Source organism: Natrix helvetica (assembly GCF_964273705.1).
Source record: "Natrix helvetica genome assembly, chromosome: 4".
NCBI lineage: Eukaryota > Metazoa > Chordata > Lepidosauria > Squamata > Natricidae > Natrix > Natrix helvetica.
This window is the reverse complement of record NC_138550.1, coordinates 83,015,814-83,037,068: the sequence shown is the minus strand read 5'-3', so window position 1 is coordinate 83,037,068 and position 21,255 is coordinate 83,015,814. Positions and strand designations below refer to the sequence as shown.

The window sequence follows — 21,255 nt, the reverse complement described above, 5'->3', positions numbered from 1 at the left end:
TAAAAGCAGAAAAACACATATGCACATATAGAAATACCTTAAGACTTTCACATCACTTACCTTACTGTAACTTCTTTTCTTCCTAGTGTTTTCCCACAAACACAAGATCTATTTTTGGGGATCAACCGTTGATTGGTTGCAATACAACTTGACCAACCAGTTTGTTGCCCAAGCCTGATGTAGGTTGAGAGAGAGTGACTGGCCCAAAGTAAGACAGCTGGCTTTAATGTTTAGGGCAGTCTCCTAGTTTCTAGCCTAGTATCTTAACTACTACACCAAACTGGGTCTCTACTTATCTTACTGTAATAATTACAATAATCCACTAAAACAAGTATTCCAAATGATAGCTCCAGGCCAGGGAAGGGGCAGGCTGAATGTTGCTGCTTAGTTGATAATCACTTGATGAGTTCCTGGCAGGTCCAGTTCATTTATCAATCTCTTAATCAGTAGTCTATAGAAACAGATTTAGAATTCAGAATGTTTGTGACATACATTCCTGAAAAAAATATTGTTTGTTTGTTTTTTCCTTAGGCACATGAAGCTGTGATTCAGGGCCATTTTCCAGCTCTTGAAGAAACCCTCCAGGTCCTTGCTGCCTTGCGACTCCAATATTTACAAGGGGACTATTCTTCATCCAATGTTACAGTACTGGAAATGGAAGATGTCTACCCCTTGCAGAGGCTGAAGTCTCGTATTGTTCAATCTGCTAATTTTTTTGTGCCAACAGAGAGATTTGAGAGGAAGCGGAACAACTTTCTGGAAGGGACTCTAAGGAGGAGTTTCCGAAGCAGTTCTATTACTAAGCAGAAGATGGAAGAGGATCAGATTTTTGATATGTGGATTAGGGAGGAGATCTCTACAGCCAGGACTAGTATGCTTGATAAATGGAAAAAAATGCAGGGAATGACTCAAGAGCAAGCAATGGCAAAGTACATGAATTTAATTAAGGAATGGCCTGGTTATGGGTCAACGCTCTTTGATGTAGAGGTGAACATGCCAACTTTCCACCATATAATCATGGACTAAGAGGTTATAACTAAGTATTATAATGTGTAGTAGGCAACACTTAAAATGTCTGCATTATAATTTCTACATTCCCTCTTCTCCTGAACTTATTTGCTAGCATGAATGGGAGAATTTTAATAAGAAACTGAGAAAGGATAGTAGTAGATGATAGCAACATTTCATGTGAAAGAGAGGAAGGGAGAGCATGCCATAGGGAACAACTATTTTTCTGCTTCAAGGTATCATCAGCTTTTTTTTTTTGTAACAAGGTAACAGTACTGATAGTCCTCACTTAACAACATTTGTTTAGTGATTGTTCAAATTACGACAGCTCTGAAAAAAGCGACCCAGGGTTGGTTCTTGAACTTTACAATCTTCACAGAGTCTCCATGGTCGCATAATCTCGATTCAGGTGCTTGGCAACCATTGCATTTACAACAGTTACAGTGTCCAGGGTTATTTAATTACTATTTATGACTTTTGCAAGCAGAGTCAATGGGAAAGCCAACAGGAAGTTGCTATGATGTCTCTTTTAATGACTGCAACTGGCTACGCAGGGCCATATGTGATGTTTCGTTTACTGCCTCATCACTTAGTGATAAAAGAGTTGCTAGTCCCAATTAGGGTCATTAAAGGAGAACGCCATGTAATCTACACCAGCAAATAAGAAAATAAACAAAGCTACTGGTGCTCAAACAGCCTTAAAGTGGAATCATTGTGTATCAATGAAACTGTTTTGGAGTGCATGATAGCATAATAGCACCAGTCTGCAACTCTTTAAAGCATGCATATAAATATATGCATGCATATATATGCAGTGAGCAGCACCCCAAGATCACTCATTCACAAATACCCCATCTTAACTGCCATTTTTCCATATGTTAAGTTCAATCATTTGTGCCCTTTTTGGATTAATATTGACATCCAGATATTAGGTAAGTTTTAGGTTTACGAAATCTAACTTTGAAAGGAAATCATCTTTTGATATGTTCTATGCCCGTGATGGTGAACCTATGGCACGCGTGCCACAAGTGGCACGCCGAGCCATTTGTCAGGGCACGCGAGGCATTGCCCTGTCAGCTGGCAAGCGCGCATGCGTGCGCTGGACAGCTGAGTTCACCTTTTTAAAAGCTATTTTTCGCCTTCCCCAGGCTCCAGAGGCTTTATAGGAGCCTGGGGAGGGCGAAAAGAGCCCCCCTGCCCCCCCCCGGAGGCTTCAGGGACCGTCCCTGAAGCCTTCGGAACGCTTAAAACCACCCTCCGAGCAAACCGGAAGTGACTTCCGGGTTGTTCAGAGGGTGGTTTTAAGCGCTCCGAAGGCTTCAGGGACAGTCCGAGGCTTCCCTGATGCCTTCAGAGCACTTAAAACCACCCTCCGAGCAACCCGGAAGTCACTTCTGGTTTGCTCGGAGGGTGGTTTTAAGCGCTCCGAAGGCTTCAGGGAAGCCTCCGGACAGTCCCTGAAGCCTCTGGAGGGCCTCCGGGGGGTCAGGGGAGGCTCTTTTTGCCCTCCCCAGGCTCCAGGGGCTTTATAGGAGCCTGGGGAGGGCAAAAAGAGCCTCCCCCGACCCCCCGGAGGCCCTCCGAAGGCTTCAGGGACAGTCCGAGGCTTCCCTGATGCCTTCAGAGCGCTTAAAACCACCCTCCGAGCAACCCGGAAGTCACTTCTGGTTTGCTCGGAGGGTGGTTTTAAGCGCTCCGAAGGCTTCAGGGACAGTCCGAGGCTTCCCTGATGCCTTCAGAGCACTTAAAACCACCCTCCGAGCAACCCGGAAGTCACTTCTGGTTTGCTCGGAGGGTGGTTTTAAGTGCTCCGAAGGCTTCAGGGAAGCCTCCGGACAGTCCCTGAAGCCTCCGGAGGGCCTCCGGGGGGTCGGGGGAGGCTCTTTTTGCCCTCCCCAGGCTCCAGGGGCTTTATAGGAGCCTGGGGAGGGCAAAAAGAGCCTCCCCCGACCCCCCGGAGGCCCTCCGAAGGCTTCAGGGACAGTCCGAGGCTTCCCTGATGCCTTCAGAGCGCTTAAAACCACCCTCCGAGCAACCCGGAAGTCACTTCTGGTTTGCTCGGAGGGTGGTTTTAAGCGCTCCGAAGGCTTCAGGGAAGCCTCCGGACAGTCCCTGAAGCCTCCGTAGGGCCTCCGGGGGGTTGGGGGAGGCTGTTTTTGCCCTCCCCAGGCTCCTATATAGCCCCTGGAGCCTGGGGAGGGCAAAAAAAATGTAAAAATGGGGGGGGGTCGCGCGTTGTGCGCGCATGCGCACTGGGGGGGGTCGCGCGTTGCATTATGGGGGCAGCACGCCCGCACTCGACCCCCCTGCGCTCCCCCCACTTGTGGCACGCGAGCCAAAAAAGGTTCGCTATAAGGTATATTTAATAAGCAAGTGTTCAAGGGATTTTAATTACATGTTTTATTGTGTAACATATACCGTATTTTTCGGAGTATAAGACGCACCAGAGTATAAGGCGCACCAAGGTTTTGAAGAGGCATTTTTTTAAAAAAAAAGTAGGTAGGTAGATAGAGGGAGAGAGAGATAGGGAGGGAGGGAGGAAGATAAAGGGAGAGAGAGAGAGAGAGTGTGTGTGTGTGTCGGTAGGTAGGTAGATAGAGGGATAGAGAGAGAAATAGAAAGATAGAAATACAGTAGATAGGTAGGGAGAGAGAGTAGGAAAGTTGGTAGGTAGAGGGATAGAGAGAGAGAAATAGAGAGAGAGAGCAATACAGTAGATAAAGAGTAGGTAGGTAGGTAGATAAGGGGATAGAGAGAGAGAGAGAAATAGAGAGAGAAATACAGGAGGGAGGGAGGGAGAGAATGTAGATAGGTAGGTGGAGGGATAGAGAGAGATAGAAATACAGTACGTAGGTAGGGAGAGAGAGAGTGTGTGTGTAGGTAGGTAGGTAGAAGGATAGAGAGAGAGAAATAGAGAGAGGAATAGAGTAGATAGGAAGGTGTTTCTGCTGGCACAGCACTTGATCAATGTTATTCTCATCAATCAGAGTTTTCCAAAAAGGAAAAAAAAAGTTTTTGCACTCTGCAAACTTCCCCAAAACGGCCCGTTTTTCATGAAAACGGGCCCGTTTTTTTCTTCAAAAAAAAGCATGAATAGCCTTGAGGGGGCTTGCAGAGTGCTCCTGAAGGGGCAAAAACGAGCAAAAAAACGGCCCATTTTTCACAAAAACGGGCCCGTTTTTTGTCAAAACAATTGCATGCATAGCCTTATGGAGACTTATAGAGTGCTGCTGCGGGCTGGGGGGGGGGGCAAAAAACGGCCCATCCTTTGCTCATTTCTGCCCTCCCCAGCTCCCAGGAGCTCTCTGAAAGCCTCCATAAGGCTATGCACGGCCATTTTGGTGAAGAGGTGGGGTTTTGGGAGGAAAAAAATGCTGTATTTGGTGTATGACACGCCCAGATTTTCAGCCTCTCTTGAGGCAAAAAGGTGTATCTTATACTCTGAAAAATAAGGTACTTCTATACCCATTATTCAATTCCTTTTTGGCGTAAGTAACATTATGCAAACATTTTCAAAGAATTAGGCAGTTGACTCAAACAAAATAAAAGACTGATAAAATTTTGTGGAACATATATGTTGAAAAATAATACAGAAACCAATAGTAATCATTCCAAATTTATTTTAACAGTTGAAACAAGCAGCAACAATCATTTATACTTTGTTTCCACCGTTCATCTTAATGTTATTTTTTTCTTTCCTTAGTGTAAAGAAGGAGGATTTCCTCAAGAGCTTTGGTTGGGCGTTAGTGCAGAGGCAGTTTCTGTCTACAAACGTGGAGAGGGCAGACCATTGGAAGTATTTCCGTATGAACATATTCTCTCCTTTGGAGCTCCTCTTGCTAATGTGTACAAGATTGTGGTGCAGGAGAGAGAATTGCTTTTTGGAACCAGTGAGGTGAGAGAAAATCAGAATTGAACAAGAATTTTGGAAATCATTTATTCCATTAAAATGCATACATGCTAGCTTAAGCATATTGTTCCTCCCTTCTTCATCATTTTAACTGCATATGTAATTTCCTGCTTCTTATAATCCAATAGATCAGTGGTCCCCAACATTTTGGGCAGCAGGAACTGGTTTTGTGGAAGACAATTTTTCCACTGATCGGGGGGAAGGGTGGTATTGGTTTTGCTCGGTCCCACACCGCTCACCCCTATCTATGTGGCCCAGGTCCTAACAGGCCATGTACCAGTATCGGACTGCGGCCCAGGAGTTGGGGATCCCTGCAATAGATGATATTTCATTCAGTGTATCTGTTTAAATAAAAAGCTACCAGTTTCTTGTATTAAACAAAATATGAATAGATTTAGGTTTCACTTTAGCCCAAATTGCTTCTATTAAATCATATAATTAAGGGCCAATTTAACAAGAATGTGCTTCAGGGTTCCTGGCTTGTGTGAGATTGCAGATGTATAATTTTATATTTGCACTGCACGTGCTTCACAACAAAGACAGTCGATTGAAATGTGCCCTAACTGATTGTTTTGATATTATCTTGTTGTAGGTCATGGATATTGCCAAACTGATGAAAGCCTACATCAGCATGATTGTGAAAAAACGTTACAGCACATCTCGATCAGTGAGTAGTCATGGAAGTCAAAGCAGCTGCAGGTGAAGTTGGAGAATCTTCCATTTGGTCCTTACTGTTGGAACATCTCTATCAACCACGTTTTCTCCAAAAATGGTGATTGACACCTCTTTCAGGAGAATCTGAGCAAGCTTATAATTACAAAGTGCTTGCATATTGCCATACTCAACATGTGCTTATGAACATCAATCAACGAAAAGTTTTTTACCTCTAGAATAACATATTCTATGCCTTAATATAATACAGTCTTCTCAGCAGTAAGAAGTGCCTTAAAATGTGTAAGCCCACCTGCATTGACCTATGCTATATTAGCAGAGGGGTTGTGTATCTGAATAAACCACTTAAGATAGTAAACAGAATGTAATACAGCCATTTTTGCACTAATTGGCTGGTTCATTCATGAGAAAGAAAATTCTGTGTTGGAATGCTGCAGGCAGCTTTCTTTATGGACTTTACTGGGCAATGTTGTATTTTCCCCTTTTCCCGCAACCTTTCGTATGTGTGCATGGATAAAATTCAGGTCAATTCTGCTAACTTTATTCCATGTTCCATGCTCTTTTAAAATTAAAAGGGAATAATAATGTGCAATGGTGTAAACAGTCTTTCTGTATATTTTAATAATTCAGAGCTATAATTGTTTCAATGGTAGAGTGTCTTTATTAGGCTAGTTTTATTTACAAATTTGGCAAATTTTTCATAGCAATTTTTGTACTTTCAGAGATATTTTTTCGCCTTTTGGTACATATACGTAACACATCTATGTTTCTGTACTGCTGTATTTAACTCATGTAGCTGAAAGAAATTGTATTTATAGACTACCCTTAATATGGAAATGTCATTATCAGCACAATATTCAATCATTTGTCTTCAAGTCTATGAAGCTGTTTTTAAAAATAGTAAACATTTATTTTAAAAGCACTGCTTTCATGGAATTTTTGTCTGCTGGGTTTACTGTTTTACTAATTGTGAAACCTTCTGTAAAAGAAATCTGATTTGATGTCAGGTTGAGAAAGCTAAGACATATATTCTGCATTTGATTAAATTAGTATTGACCTTCCTCCAGTCATAGTGGCTTGCAACATAAATATTAGCAGTTTTTTTAAAGCTTCAGTTCCATATTCTGTTGTTCTACAGTACAATATACCTGAAGTGATTTACAGTACTAAAACATCTTACAGAAATTCAAATGGCAAAATCCTCAAAACAATAACAGTATTGCAATGAAATGATCCAAACTATACACAATTATTTCTCATCTGTACCTGATAACTCAATAGTTGATGCAGTCATTAGCAATGGCGTCAACAGTTATTTGCTTTTATTTTGTCCCATAACTACTATTCTTTATGCAATACACTAAAAAATACAAAATAAAACAATAGTAGATAAAAAAACCAAGCTAAAAAGTTCAGCATCTGAGTTAAAGACAGCCAATGGTAACAAAGTAATATACAATACATAAATCACAGTAAAAACCTTGGCAAATAATATGAATGTACATACAGTACTAAAACATTTATTTCAGGTTTGAGGAATTAACTACTGAAAGGACTATTGTACATGCCCTCCCAAGTCTTTACATGAAATGCTTCATAAATGCCATTTATGTCTGTCTCATATCTCCCCTTGTAAACAGGAAAGAAAGAGGGAAAGGTAGCCTCAGCCATCTGAACATTATAAACTAGGTCCACCTTTAGGGCTTTGGGGGAAAATACTAGGACTTCTTTCTTTGAAGAAGGGGTGGGTGAGTGACAGATCGGCATTCTGAAATATCATTCTGATAACAATTTAATTACTACTTTAACAGGTAGTACTAAAAGAGGAAATTTAAATGTTTTCATGCTTGCTGGAAATTCATTTTTATATGAATGGTTCCCAAGAAGGCCCTATCATCTTCTTACCAAAGTCAACAATTTAGATAACGGAAAGATAAGATGTTAATTTAAGATTAGAAGAAATATCAAAGTTATTAAAAGTACATTTGGCACTCATAGTACTAAATTGGAAGACAAATTGGATATGATATCTGAAATAGATATATTTCTGGTGACATACTACTTTCAATAACAGAAGCATAAACCAATTACTGGGAACATCAACAGAATACTTATGTGCTCAAGTTCTCCTTGCAGACTTGATGGGTACATTAACAATATGTGTATGAGTCCATCTTTGGAAAAAGCTATCCACATTAATAAGCAATACGATTACATTGTTTAAGGACAACACAATTTACAAAACAATGTGGACTTTTGAAATGGAAGAAAAGGGGTAGAGAAAGATGAGTGTTTCCTATTTAAGCTATATCTGCATCAGGTTATAGTCTTCAATGAAAAGTCTTGTAGTGTATTTGTATTAAGCTTGCTCAAAAGACAGAAATAACAGTTTTTCATTTTCAGCGTTCAACCCTATTTCCATCGTTAGAAAAGTCATATATCTCATAAGTGGAAAAGGGAAATTTTACAATAGAGATGGAGTTATCACAGGTTTTATACTGTACATATGGATAGTTCAATGCGGAGATTAAAATGCAATCTATAAATATACAAAATGTATAGCATGTTCTTCATAAGGTAAATATGGCATACAGCAGTGATGGCTAACCTTTTTGTTGAGGTGTGCCAAAAAAAGGGGGAGCATGGAGGGGTAGCGTGCATGTGTGCCCACACCCATAATGCAATGCCTCACCCCCAGGTATGCGCGCACAAACACACACTGCACACATGTGCGCAGGCCTCACTGAAACGTCCGGACTTCCGGAAGGCGCGTTGTGCCATTTTTTGCCCTCCACAGGCTTCAGGAAAGCCGCCTGAAGCCTCTGGAGGGCAAAAAACAGGTGAACATCAAGGCCGAAAATCAGCTGCCAGCACATGCATGCGCGCTGGAGCTGACAGGGCAACGCCTCACGTGCCCTCAGAAATGGCTCCACTTGCCACCTGTGGCATGCGTGCCATAGGTTCACCATCACGGCTATACAGAACATCGTTGAAAATTTTGATTGCTGAATATAAGAAGAAAAAGTAAACTTTTTTTTCCTAGATGCAATTTTAAATTCTGACACAAAACGTTGGATTTGTTTGTTTATTCATATAAGAAAATTTCTATGGCTACTCAATTCACACTCAATGATTCCAGGTGGCTTATTTCAAAAATCAAATTTTCTTTTAGCCTTTTTAAAGCAGTAACCTATCACACAATTAACAAATGCATTTATCGTTTTAATAAAATTTACAGGTCTTGAAAAATGTTGATTCAGATCTGTCTTTGGTATTCTGCAAACAAGTGTTTTCTTTATAGATTTTATTTCTTTTTGAGCAAAGAAAAGACTTTCAGAACTAGGGGATACTTCATGATAATTAGAATACTTTATCTCAATGCAGAAAAACTGCCATTCTGATAAGCAATAAAAGGGCCTTTGAAGTAAGCTCCATTGGGTTGGAACTGATCTCATAATTTGACAGGCAGTCATCGCAATTTGTTGCAGCCATTTGAAATCTTACAGCAAAGGGAATCTTTTGCTGTATGATCATATGAGATCATATCCTGATAGATCATATTAGAAATCACTGAAGATTATTCAAAGATACTAAGCATGGGATACTATTCTTGACTGAAGAAGAAAGAGCATGACATTAAAATTCTTCTGTGACAAAATTAAAATACTGGAAGTAAATACACGTTTTACCTGATAAGACTTATTTGTAGCTTTACCTATTGAGCGTTTATTATACATTTGACAACAGTAACAAGATAGAATTAGCCTTCTTCTTCTCTCCACCCACCTCAGAAATTCCCCAATGAATGAAGATGAAAACAACATTGAGTGAAATCCATGTAGTGCAATCCAGGTGGCAGCTCTCCCCAATTGAGGGAATTGAGGGGGGGGGGAGGAATCTTTTGCCAGGAACTTTTAAAATGATACACCAAATATGGGAAGCTAGGACAAACTTTTCATAAGAAAGATTGTGGGACAAATGTTAAGAAAATATTTTGAGAAAACGAAGGCAAGATTTTTTTTTAAAAAAAAGAGGATATTAGTGGTGTGTTATGCAGTTTTGAAAATATATGTATACCTGCGTGGAGAGATTTTGCAAATGGACCTGGGTAAGAAAACAGATGGGAAAGAAAAACCGATTGTTAAATCAGAAAAAAATATATCCAATACTGGCTGCCGTGTTATCACACTTCTCCTTTTTCTGGCAAAGAAAATAAATCATTTGCCTCCATTCGTTTGCTCCTTTGCGTTTCTAATGCCTGGAGCTTTGGCTTCGGCGGTGAGTTTGCAACGTATTCTCGTCATCAATACCCTCCCCAAATTTTCCCCGGTCCTCCCCTTTCTCAAAGCGCCCCACCCTGTAGACAGATACACGCGCATTATTTACACGCTGCTCCGACCGACCTCACCTTCCCAGTCCTGAAACCTACCCACCACCACCACCACCTCGACCCGCCCCCTTTTAGCTTTTCTTCTGCACTCTCCTGCACGCTTGGCGACCTGCCCCCGAAGTAGCCAATCACCAAGACTTGTTAGCCCCATCGGAGGCTCCTATTGGCTCCTGCCTTGCAAAGGGGCGGAATAGGAGGCTTGACTATGGCCGGATGTTTCCAAGCCTCCGCTGGCTCGCCGCCTCTGTCTGGTGTCGGGCTCTGTAAGCGACATGGATGGCGGGGAGGAGCAGGTGATGTTGCCGCCGAACCCTCTGGAGGGGCGCCGGTTGGAGGAGGAAGCAAGGGCGGCGGAGAAGCAGGAAGAGCCGAGCATTGAGCCCCAGCCAGCTGCCGAATATTTCTCCGTGATGGAGGCGCTGACTTGGAAGAGGCCGTTCTGCACCCTGGCCATCTTCCTCTGCGCCAACCTGCTCTTCTGGTGAGCGACGCAGCCGCGCATCTCAGTTCGCCGGACGGTTCTTGTAGACTCCAATAGAGATTTGCTTCTTCTTTTTCTTTCTCCTCCTCCTCCTCCGGCCCCAGTTTCTCTCTCCGCCCCCCCTCCTTTAGTGGCTCCGCTCTACCATCTGTTCTTTGGCTCGGACAAGAAAAGGAGTTAAGGGCGCGCTCATGAAAAGAGTGCTCCTGACCATGTACAGAGTGTTTGGAGGGCTGACGGTGTCGTCTAGTCTAGGGAGATTGTTGCTAACAGCCGCCGTCGGATGCTCCTAAAGGAGAGGATGAAATAGTAGATCTGTTCTCTATGGGCAGGTTTCAATATGCGATCACTGCTAACTCTAGCTACTTGGTGTATCTATTTGCTTAATCCTTATAAGCTACCTAAGCCGGGAGCCTTCGCTTCATCGTGTAATAGTCAATTTCATCATTTAATTTAGGCACAGTAGGAAGGATTTTTTTTCTCCCTCTTGGTGGAAGAAGGACAACTGGTTTCTTCATCTTTAGGAAGAAGGGCTTTTATGGTGGATAACTTATTTACCTGGGTTAGGTTTGGATTCTGTTCAAATAAACAGATATTTGTGCTCCGTGTACTTTGCTATTTCTGCTTAGCAACTAAGAGTGGTTGTTTTTCTTCTGCATCTCCTCGATGGTGCCTGATCCTTCCTTCTAAGATGGTGGTGTTGCAAAATATTTCCCCAAGGGACACGCTGGAAGAAAAGAATGGAAGCCCATCGGAATAAGTTAAATGGTGGGGGAAGGGGCAGGGGAGAGAGGCTAAGTGGGGAAATGGCTAGAAGAATAAAATAGTAATTGGCAAGGAATGCAGTATGGAAGGTGAATCAGCTGCAACCAGGGATGATGCTAGGGACATCAAAAGCACCTAGAGAATGCTTAAAGGAAAGGAGGAGCTAAAACTGACACGGAAATGTGAAATAAAGAAAATAGTGACAGATTCTGCATGTGATCCTTGGTTGGATTTAATTAGAGGGGTGGAGGGCAAAACAGCTGACTGCAGGCAAAGCCATACCTGTAGCAGAAGCCAGAGATATGCAGAGGGAAGTAATAGCAAAATAAATGCAGGGCAGAACTGGGAGGGGACCTGTACAGCAGAGCAAATACATCCTTTAAGCTTCATTTTCCTGCTTCACTAGCAAGCAGGTGCACAGAAAAACGCAACAGTGACAGCACAAAACAAGAGATAGGGAAAGAATCACATAGCAGTATGGTGAAGATTTTCTTGGGATCTATTCTTTTCCCCCCAGCAAATCTTCCTCAAGGAAATAGAATTTGAAATTGGTAGTGTAAAATGATGTGTTTGGAAGCTAACATTAGCTGACATATTTTAGCACATCATACTGTGCAAAACCATCCTATGGGGTTGGCTTAAGGCTCAGAGTGTTGTTGTGTTAGTCAAACCCAGAAAATTAGATTTAATCAACAACTTAATAATAGGTTCACAGGTCATGTGAATACAGCTACTGTAGTTAGTTAAAATCATCAAGTAAGGCTTAACTCCTGGTGTCTATATAGACAAATGGTTCGCATCTTAGCCTGCTATCAGTTATATCTCAGAGCTGCAATTCAAAGGATAGCTGTTTAAACTTTTTGATATATTCACCTTATCCATTATCTTTTCATTCTGATGATATTACAGAATTCTAGTGATATTATGTTCAAAATATGAGTTTGCTTGCCAATAGTCATCTCAAATATTGGATGGTTTTCTTGTACGCCATGCTACTGTTAATAATTACTTCCAAATTTGTAATTCAGAGGTAACGTAAAGGTAAAGGAGTCCCTGTGGATTTTACTTGGCTAGTCATTGCCAACTATAGGGAGCAGTCCACATCTCTGTATTAAGGCCATTGAGCCAGCACTGTCTGAAGACATTTCTGTGTTCATGTGGCCAGCATAACATCATGAAGTGCTGTTACCTTCCCACCCAAATGGTACCTATTTATCTATTTGCATTTGCATGCTTTTGAACTGCTAGGTTGGCAGGAGCTAAGGTGACAATGGGGGCTCAATCTGTTTCTTGGCGCTCGAGTTTTGAATCCGGGCTGCCGTCTTTCCAGCCAACCAGCCCATCTTCTTAACTGCTGAGCCACCGCACCACCCAAATTCAGAGGCATTGTACTTTTTTTTTCATCCATCTTCCAGCATCAGAAACACTGTTTGATCTTTCTTATCATAAATATATATATATTTATCCATATTTATTTATTTTATTAGTTCTAGACACTGTTTTGACTTCAAAACAAGTCTGGGCAGGTCACAGCATCAAAGAAATTACAAAACGTACAATGTAAACAAGATGACATCCAGCCAATTAATACAAAACATGTACAATGAGAATCATCTTCTTCCTACGCCACGGGAGGGGGAAAATATTATTGTTCATGAAGTACCTAAGTTTGTCATTGCTTTCCCCAGGGACTGAATTCTCTTTCACATTATCCATTTTTACCTTCTGAGTGTGCCAAAGAAAACAAAACTATATAACACCTTTACTTCTTTATTATTTGCTGCATGTTTGCTAAGCAGGTTTTTTTTTTTTTTTTTCAAAAAGTTTTATTGGTTTTTTTAAAAACATTTATGTGGAAAAGGGTAGGTGGAATTACAAATTTTGGCAGTTGCAAGTGTGGCAGACGCCCCCTCCCTCCAAACTCCTAGGTTACATCAAAATATCAAATCTTAATACATAATCATAAAAAGTCAGCATCTTAATTCTAGAAAGAATAATTTTCAATCAATTTATATAATTATAATATATAGTCTAGTTATAAATTCATTTTTACTTTCGGTCTGTTTATAACATTGTGATTTTCTTATTTATTTTTGTGATCTGAGCTTTCTTGGTGTTGACCCTTCACCCCCCGCTGGCAGAGCTCCGGCCCCTCCCGTGTCCTGTATGACCGTTGTAGTGTCTTCTATTTTTTCTAGGTTGGCTTTATTTTTTTCCATAAAGGCCTGTGCCTCTATGGGTGTATTAATTCTGATTCTTGTCTCCTCCCAGAATATCAGCATACCTTCAGGCATCAACCATCTAAACCACACCCCCTTCTGGTATAATTTATTCGCCAATTGCGAGTAATTTTTCCTTTTTTCCCTAATTTTTTTGGGAATCTGCTTTAGAATGGTTATCTCCCTGTCACAGTATGTCAATGTTTGCCCCCTTTGCACACCCAGAATTTCATCTCTTGTGGTTTTCCTAAGGAATTTAATGTGAACCTCCCTGGGTACATTATGTGTTCTGGCATATGCTGAATTCACTCTATAAGCTAGGTCTATCTCCCATTCCATCTGCTGTTTGTCTTTGTGTATGTATTCAGCTAAAATATTAGTCATAATGTCCCTTATGTTTTCCCCATCTGCTTCTATTACATTTTGAAATCTAAGATAAAAGGACATTCTCTCAAACTCTATTTTCATTTGTTGGATGTCAAGTTCTTTGTTCCCCTTCTGTAAAGCCTCTACCCCCCCCCTCGCCTCCGCCACCCCACCCTCCACAAGGTCCAGTCTCTGTGAGTTCTTAAAGATTTGGGCTTGGTTCTGTTTAATTTCATCTTTCATTTCCCTTAACTGTTTCTTAATTTCCTCCTGGCCCTGTAGAATTTGTTGAAGCATTTGTTGAAAGTCTATCTCTGTAGTCTTGGGTTGCATCAGTTCTGTTATCTTTGACTGTGTAGCTGGGCTAGACGTTGCAGACGTTGGGGCAGAAGTAGCAAATCCAGGCTTTCCAGGAGGTGGTCTTTTTGGAGACATGGTTTTTAAAGCAAGGAAATCAGTCAAAATAGAGACTGGGCAGCTGGAGAAGTAGAGCAGGCAGGCGAATCCAGAAGGCAGAGGATCCAAACAGATGGGGATTTCTTTAGTCAGTCTAGCAATAGATGAAAATTTTTTCCCCAAAGAGTTCAGAAAAAAACAATCCACAAGAGATTCCTCTGGGTGACTCGGAGACAAAGACCGGAAGCCTGAATTTTAAAGGTGGAGTCAGGTTTCACAGTTCATGAAGACAACGGAAGTGTGCCATCTTGCCCTGCCAGCTTTGGGCTCAGAGGCATAATAAAATTTTAGAAGTTCAGAAAGTTCTCAGTTCACCCATAAGTTCTGGAGCTAAGTCCAATGAAAGTCACTTTTATGAGGGTGAGGCATCATTAGTTGGCTCTCCCCCCTCCTCCTTCCCCTGAGGGCGAAAGCAAAATCTTCTCAAGCCGCTTGTCCAAGGGAGGGGGGGAAATCCCCCTCCCTCTAGCCGCACCTCTAGCAGAAGTCCGAAAGTTTAACTTTTTTTTTAGAAAAATGCTGAAAGGTCCATAAATTCAAGATAGAGGGAATGGAGAAGGGAAGCCTCTCACCACATTGCCGCTGCTTCGTTCAATAGCGCGTTCTCCGATCGGCATGGGGCGAGGCGCGCGCACACGGGCGCCCTCCGAGACTGCTCCCCGGTGCCTAGAACGAAGCGGAGAAGCCCCCGCCAGCCGCCGCCGACGCCAGGACCCTCCGCGAGCCGTTCCCTCGGCAGGACACCTCTCCGGGGCGTCCTGTGCCCCCCCAGAAACGGGGGAAGCCCACCGGGAGAGCGGGAGCAGGCAAAGGCTTGCCTGTCGCCGTAGCCGCCGGAACCGGAAGTCCGTTTGCTAAGCAGGTTGACTGACATATTTTGTAACAGATGTTGTAACAGATTTTTACTTTGCAATTTTAGTTTCATAATTTAAAGCCTTTTTCAGCTAACAAAGTAGTTTAAGCACACATTTGTTAGTAGTACCACTTTGTATTTTAAATTCAACTGTTATTTAATTCTGCCATTCTTACAATAAATTTAGTTAAACTGAAATGAGAATAGCATGTGTTCTTATCTCATTTTTCGGTTCAGAATAAGTCAGTTCTTATAGTTCTTTTTTTTTCAAATTTGTTTTATTCAAAATGTTAAAATACAAGATAAGACAAAAAAAAAAAGAAAATGTGCAAAAAAAACCACCCATAAATTGTACCCCCAATTGAATACTGATATATTTCTAGAATAATGATAAGATCCTGTGGCACACTCATTAGCCTTAGTATGTGCCATATCCTGTTATGATCTACACAATCAAAAATCTTGCTTTAGTCAATAGAACAACAGTAGGCCATTTTTAGTTACTGTCTGTTTCTTCTTTCCGTCTTGTTTTTTGCTCTTTTGTCTCTCTTGATCCCCCCCCCCCCCGCATGCAGCATTTCTTTCTTCATTTATGAACCTATCCTTTATAAGAACTTATTTAGCCATGTGAGAAATTAGCGCAATGGTTTAGGAATCTTCATCATATATTCTGATTTGGGGTTTCGACTTGTTTAAACATTTCAGCCACAACCTACATTTTTCTTGGTAATAATAAAGAAATAATTTGCCCCTGCATTGTTTTGTAGATTTTTCATCCCAACTTTATTACTTGTATAAATCATTCAAGGCAGCAAACATCCCTAATACTCTTGCCTCCTCCTGTTTTCCCCTCAACAACTCTGAGGTGAGTTGGGCTGAGAGAGAATGTCTGGCCCATCATCACGTAGCCAGGTTTCATGCCTAAGGAAGACTAGAACTCACAGCCTCCTGGTTTCTAACTTGGTGCCTTTACACTAAACCAAACTGATTTTCTGGCTTCTTGTCCCAGTTGGAATTTAGACTTCTTTTATGGTAGCTTGACTTTCTTTATGATTGCAGAGTTCTATCTACTGTCACCTCCCATTATTCTTAATTTCACCCATGTACACATTACCTTACCGGCAAAGGTAACCCTATCAATAACTTCCACTTTTATCAAAGTTACACAGCAGGTTACTGAGGCTACTGAGTCCTCCCACCATGTCAGTTGCTTATGTACTCCTCTAGATTCTAACTTGCATACATGGCATGGAACCAGGATATTTAAGAGATTGCCTCTCTCTGACTACATCTGCCCTTCTCATCAGATCCACCAGGAGAAGGTAGTTATGGGTCTTTCAAACTTGTGAAGGTTGTAAATGTGAAGATTGTTGCAAGGTTCCTTTTTCATCATAACTGAAGATTTGCTAAACAAGGCTTTCCCTAAATATGGACTACTTGCACCAACTCTGTTCAGAAAATGTTTTCTCAACTTGTGCGCGAATCCAGGGTTATCCAGTTAAAGTGACTGGCAGTTCAGACAGCCAAAAACATTCTTAATTTGCTTTGAATTGGCTGGACATAAAATGTGGGAATATTTTAATAGCCTTTAAAAATTACAGCTCTCAATTTCTGAAACCCAGCTTCAGAGGCAGTATGCCTTTTAGTAACAAGTACAGGAGAGGAGGAGCAGAATAGCACATTGTCCCAAAGGAATCTTGCTGTCAGAAGATGGGAGAAAGAAGATGCTGAGTTGGGTAGGCTTTTTTGTCTGATTGTATGGTTCTCTTTTTATATATTTAGGGGACTGTGTTGCTTTGATTCTGAAGAGATGCCATCCTGTGTATAGTTAGGCTGCTTAAACGGTATTGGTTGAATAGGTCTTTGCCAAGGTCTTGAACAATGTGCAACTATTATCATTTCTTATAGAAATGTCAAACATTTGGGACAAATTACAATTCGAAACAGGAGCTTCAACTCCCTCTCCCCAATTAATATGTATTGCTTTATTTAAAGAAATACCATTTTGGAAAGTTTGCTGAATTGAAGCTATGGGTAAATCTTTAGCTAATGTTCTAAATGTAAATTTTAAGCTACTACAGCCTTATGTCTAATATACCTTACTACTTGAGACAATAATGATACAACCAATACAGTTTCTATCACATTTTCTCTGATAAAGTAACCACTTCAATCTCCTCCAAATACTCCTATCATTTCATTGATATATGAATGCAAATTAAGTCTCAGTTTTTGTAGTTTGCCATAGTTGAGTTAGGATCACATATGAAAGCCTTTTCTGAGACTGAAATAAATCAGCAAGTCAGAAGAGTACTATAATCTCTCTTTTTCATAAGACAACTGTTGAATCTAGTAAGAAACTATTGAGTGATGCATTGGGAAAGGGAACTGATGTTCAAGGAAATATGACATGTCTTCTTGCAGCTTTTTTGCTCTGCATTTTCTTTTAAGAAGACGCCACTAGAAAATGGTAACGTATTTTCTTTTTAAAGAGTCACACATTATTTTCAAGAATTCATTGTTAGAACTTTTATAAACACGTTCTGTATAATTATATCTTTCAAAAACAAAACCTTACTGTGTGTGAGAAACCCACATTAAAGAGATAAATTTTCACATTATACTAAGGGAACATTTGTTTAAGAAATATCTTAAACAAGATAATATAGTCTGGTTCATATAATGCAATGCCATTAACTTTGTTTATAAGCCACAGTTGATGGGCTTGCACATGACATTAAAGCTGAACCAAACTTCATGATGACACAATGTGATGTATACATTTTCAGACTGGTTTTTTTTTTAAAAAAATGTGGTTTCTGAAGATTTAAATCTAGAGTAAAATTTTGAAAAATAACATTTAATTTTTCTCCCATCCCCACAAATTCAATAATATTCTTCCAAAATCATAAGAGTGGGCCTATAAATAATTCTTTGCTTTTGGCAAAGATCCCCAAGATCCCTTCCAGCTTATCCTATTCTCTTCTCTTCTACATTTTACACAACATTTGCTTAATGGCAACACAGCACAGAACTTTTTTTTAAATTTGGCAAACAGTCACATTAAATTCACAAAATTAGGTTTTGTTTTAAATTGATTCCTGGTGATTTCATGTAGCTTTTTTAAAGAAGAGAGACTCTCTAAGCTCAGTGAAATGATTGTGGTATAATTCTCTTGTAGGTTACTAGCACTAACTCCTTGGAAATTTTACCACCTGGTGTCACTCATACTACTTGGAATAGTCTTTATGCAAATGATGAAGGAATTCGTGCTGTCTAGACTAAAAGGTAAGGATTTGTTTTTCTACCTAATTTAGCATGTAAAGTTATTATCAGAAAAGTTTGGAAGTTAAACAGTATCATTTTGTCCATCTAATTTAGAAATTACAGTCCCAAGTAATCTACCTTGGGTGCCACATAAGTAAAAAGAGTTCCCTCCCTCTCCAGTCTTAGTTTTATTTTAATTGAATTTTGAAATCTAAGATCCTTCTTTATTGTTTTAATCTTTTACATTGCATTTTATCCAAGAAGCCTAGAGTCGTCTTTGGCAAGATGGGCGGCATACATTAAATTAATTAATTAATTAATTAATTAATTGCTTAATATTGTGATTAGATAATTTATCAGCTCACTAAGAGAAATGTCTCATATCAACTAATTTATCCCAGAACATGTTCAGATGTCAGCTCCTAAATTGTAAAGTTCATATTCACGTAAGCATTTTTGAAAGTTTGTATGGTGTTTTGTGATTTCTTTACCTACAAAAGCCAATTCCTATGTTACATTTGTTTGGCTTAATTAAGATTTGAATATGGGTCGTGTGTGTGTGTATGTGTGCGCATGAGGGGGGGGAGAGAGAGAGAACTTGATGGCTCATTAGTAATATATTCTAGGCCACAAAGGAAGTATCTTTTGCTTTGATTATTTATCCTCCCATGTGAACGCCTCACTGGGTGAGGGATACTTACCAACCGCCTTGAAAGAGGCGGTGGTGAGACCCTTGCTCAAGAGACCTTCGCTCGACCCAATGGAACTAGCTAATTATCGTCCAGTCTCCAACCTCCCCTTCTTGGCGAAGGTTGTGGAGAATGTGGTGGCGCAGCAATTTCCACGACACCTGGACGAATCCGACTATCTAGACCCACGCCAGTCCGGCTTCCGACCCGGGCACAGCACTGAGACAGCCTTAGTCGCGTTGGTTGATGATCTCTGGAGGGCCAGAGATAGGGGTTGTTCCTCTATCCTGGTCCTATTAGACCTCTCGGCGGCTTTTGATACCATCGACCATGGTATCCTATTGCGCCGGTTGGAGGGGATGGGAGTCGGAGGCACCGTTTTGCGGTGGTTCGGCTCCTACCTCTCCGACCGGAAGCAATGTGTGTTGACAGGGGGGCAGAGGTCGTCCCTGAGGCCACTCACCTGTGGGGTGCCACAGGGGTCGGTCCTCTCGCCTCTCCTGTTCAACGCATATGTGAAGCCGCTGGGCGAGATCATCCGTGGTTTTGGGGTTGAGTACCACCTGTACGCTGATGATACTCAGCTGTACATCTCAACCCCAAACCACCCCAACGAGGCTGTCGAAGTGATGTCCCGGTGTTTGGAAGCCGTCGGGGTCTGGATGGGGGACAACAGACTCAAACTCAACCCCTCCAAGACCGAGTGGCTGTGGGTGCCGGCACCTCGGTTCAGCCAGCTGACTCCATCGCTGGCCATAGGGGGCGAACAACTGTCCCCTGTGGAGCGGGCGCGCAATTTGGGCGTCCTCCTTGATGCCCGGCTGTCAATGGAGGACCATGTGGCAGCCGTGGCAAGGTGGGCGTTCCACCAGGTTCGCCTGGTGCGCCAATTGCGCCCCCTACTGGACCGGAGTGCCCTGCGCACGGTCACTCATGCGCTGGTGACGTCTCACCTGGACTACTGCAATGCCCTCTACATGGGGCTTCCCTTGGGACGCATCCGGAGACTGCAGCTAGTTCAGAACGCAGCCGTGCGGGTTATTATGGGGAGTACACGTTACTCCCACGTAACACCTCTCCTGCGCGAGCTGCACTGGCTACCTGTGGCCTTTCGGGTGCGTTTCAAGGTATTGATCACCATCTTTAAAGCGCTCCATGGCATAGGACCTAGTTATCTGCAGGATCGCATCCTACCACACACGTCCCTGCGACCTATCCGCTCACACAGGGAGGGGCTCCTCCTGGTGCTGTCCGCTAGGCAATGCCAACGGGCGACACCTAGGAGTAGGTCCTTCTCTGTGATGGGCCCAACCCTCTGGAATGACCTCCCCCCTGACATTCGAACTACCACCGACCTCCGCTCCTTCCGTCAAAAGTTAAAGACTCACCTATTTCAATCAGCTGGCCTGGCACTTTCTTAGTTTTACCTCCCGGGGATTTATTTTAATTGGGTTTCGGGTTTTAATTGGGATGTTTTTAGGGTTTTAGAATAATTTATTTCTTGTACAGTCTATCTCCCCCTCCAAATGTATTTTAAATGTATTTCATTGTTATGATTGTATTTTATTTGCATTGACTGTACACCGCCCCGAGTCCCTTGTTGGGAGAGGGGGCGGTCTAAAAATCTAAGAAATAAATAAATAAATAAAATCCTATTCTGATTTCAGGTGGGAAGTTATGGCGACGTCTCACTGACTAGTAAGTGCTGCCGAGTTACTTCTTACTCCATCTATAATCTTTATTTTGCCAGGGACTTTTAAGTATCAGAATTTCCTCGTGATTTTCAGCTGAAGAATGAATTTGGGTTTCTACTCTTTGTAACCTTTTCTAGAAATGTTATAAATATTTTAATTAATTGATTTATCAAAGTATCCTGTAAATTTTGCCCTCCTTCCATTAAATCTTATTCTTTGTCCATCTGAGCCAAAGATACAGTGTGAAATGTTCAATATCATCCATGTTCTGGTCATGCACTCTACATGGGGCTGTCTCTAAAGATTACCAGAAGCTTCAATGGGTTCAAATATGGCAGCACAAGAGATGACGAATATGTCTCAATATGCTGGTGTAACAACTCTGCTTCATGAGCTGCACTGATTGCCAGTTTGCTTTAAGGGTGCTGGTTACTATCTATAAAGCCCTACATGGCATAGGACTTGGTTACTTGAAGAGTTTCCAG

The 21,255-nt window shown here is 41.6% G+C and overlaps 2 protein-coding genes across 4 annotated transcripts in view; both read left to right on the top strand.

Moving 5' to 3' along the window:
* The window catches only part of MYO10 (myosin X), a 151,574-nt gene extending 145,064 nt beyond the window's left edge, over nt 1-6,510 (top strand). Inside the window, exons 38-40 of the mRNA XM_081950109.1 lie at nt 532-987; nt 4,712-4,903; nt 5,511-6,510. Coding sequence (XP_081806235.1) covers nt 532-987; nt 4,712-4,903; nt 5,511-5,621 — 759 coding nt within the window. The 3' untranslated portion in view covers nt 5,622-6,510. The remainder of the gene's footprint in view (nt 1-531; nt 988-4,711; nt 4,904-5,510) is intronic.
* A 3,686-nt stretch (nt 6,511-10,196) lies between these two features.
* RETREG1 (reticulophagy regulator 1) overlaps nt 10,197-21,255 on the top strand; it is a 55,405-nt gene continuing 44,346 nt past the window's right edge. For all 3 annotated transcript variants that reach the window (XR_014175179.1, XM_081950512.1, XM_081950511.1), the window contains exons 1-3: nt 10,197-10,461; nt 18,302-18,408; nt 20,744-20,774. Coding sequence is in view for 2 of the 3 variants with exons in the window: in XM_081950512.1 (XP_081806638.1) it covers nt 10,253-10,461; nt 18,302-18,408; nt 20,744-20,774 (347 nt within the window). In the remaining variant the exon portion in view is untranslated. The remainder of the gene's footprint in view (nt 10,462-18,301; nt 18,409-20,743; nt 20,775-21,255) is intronic.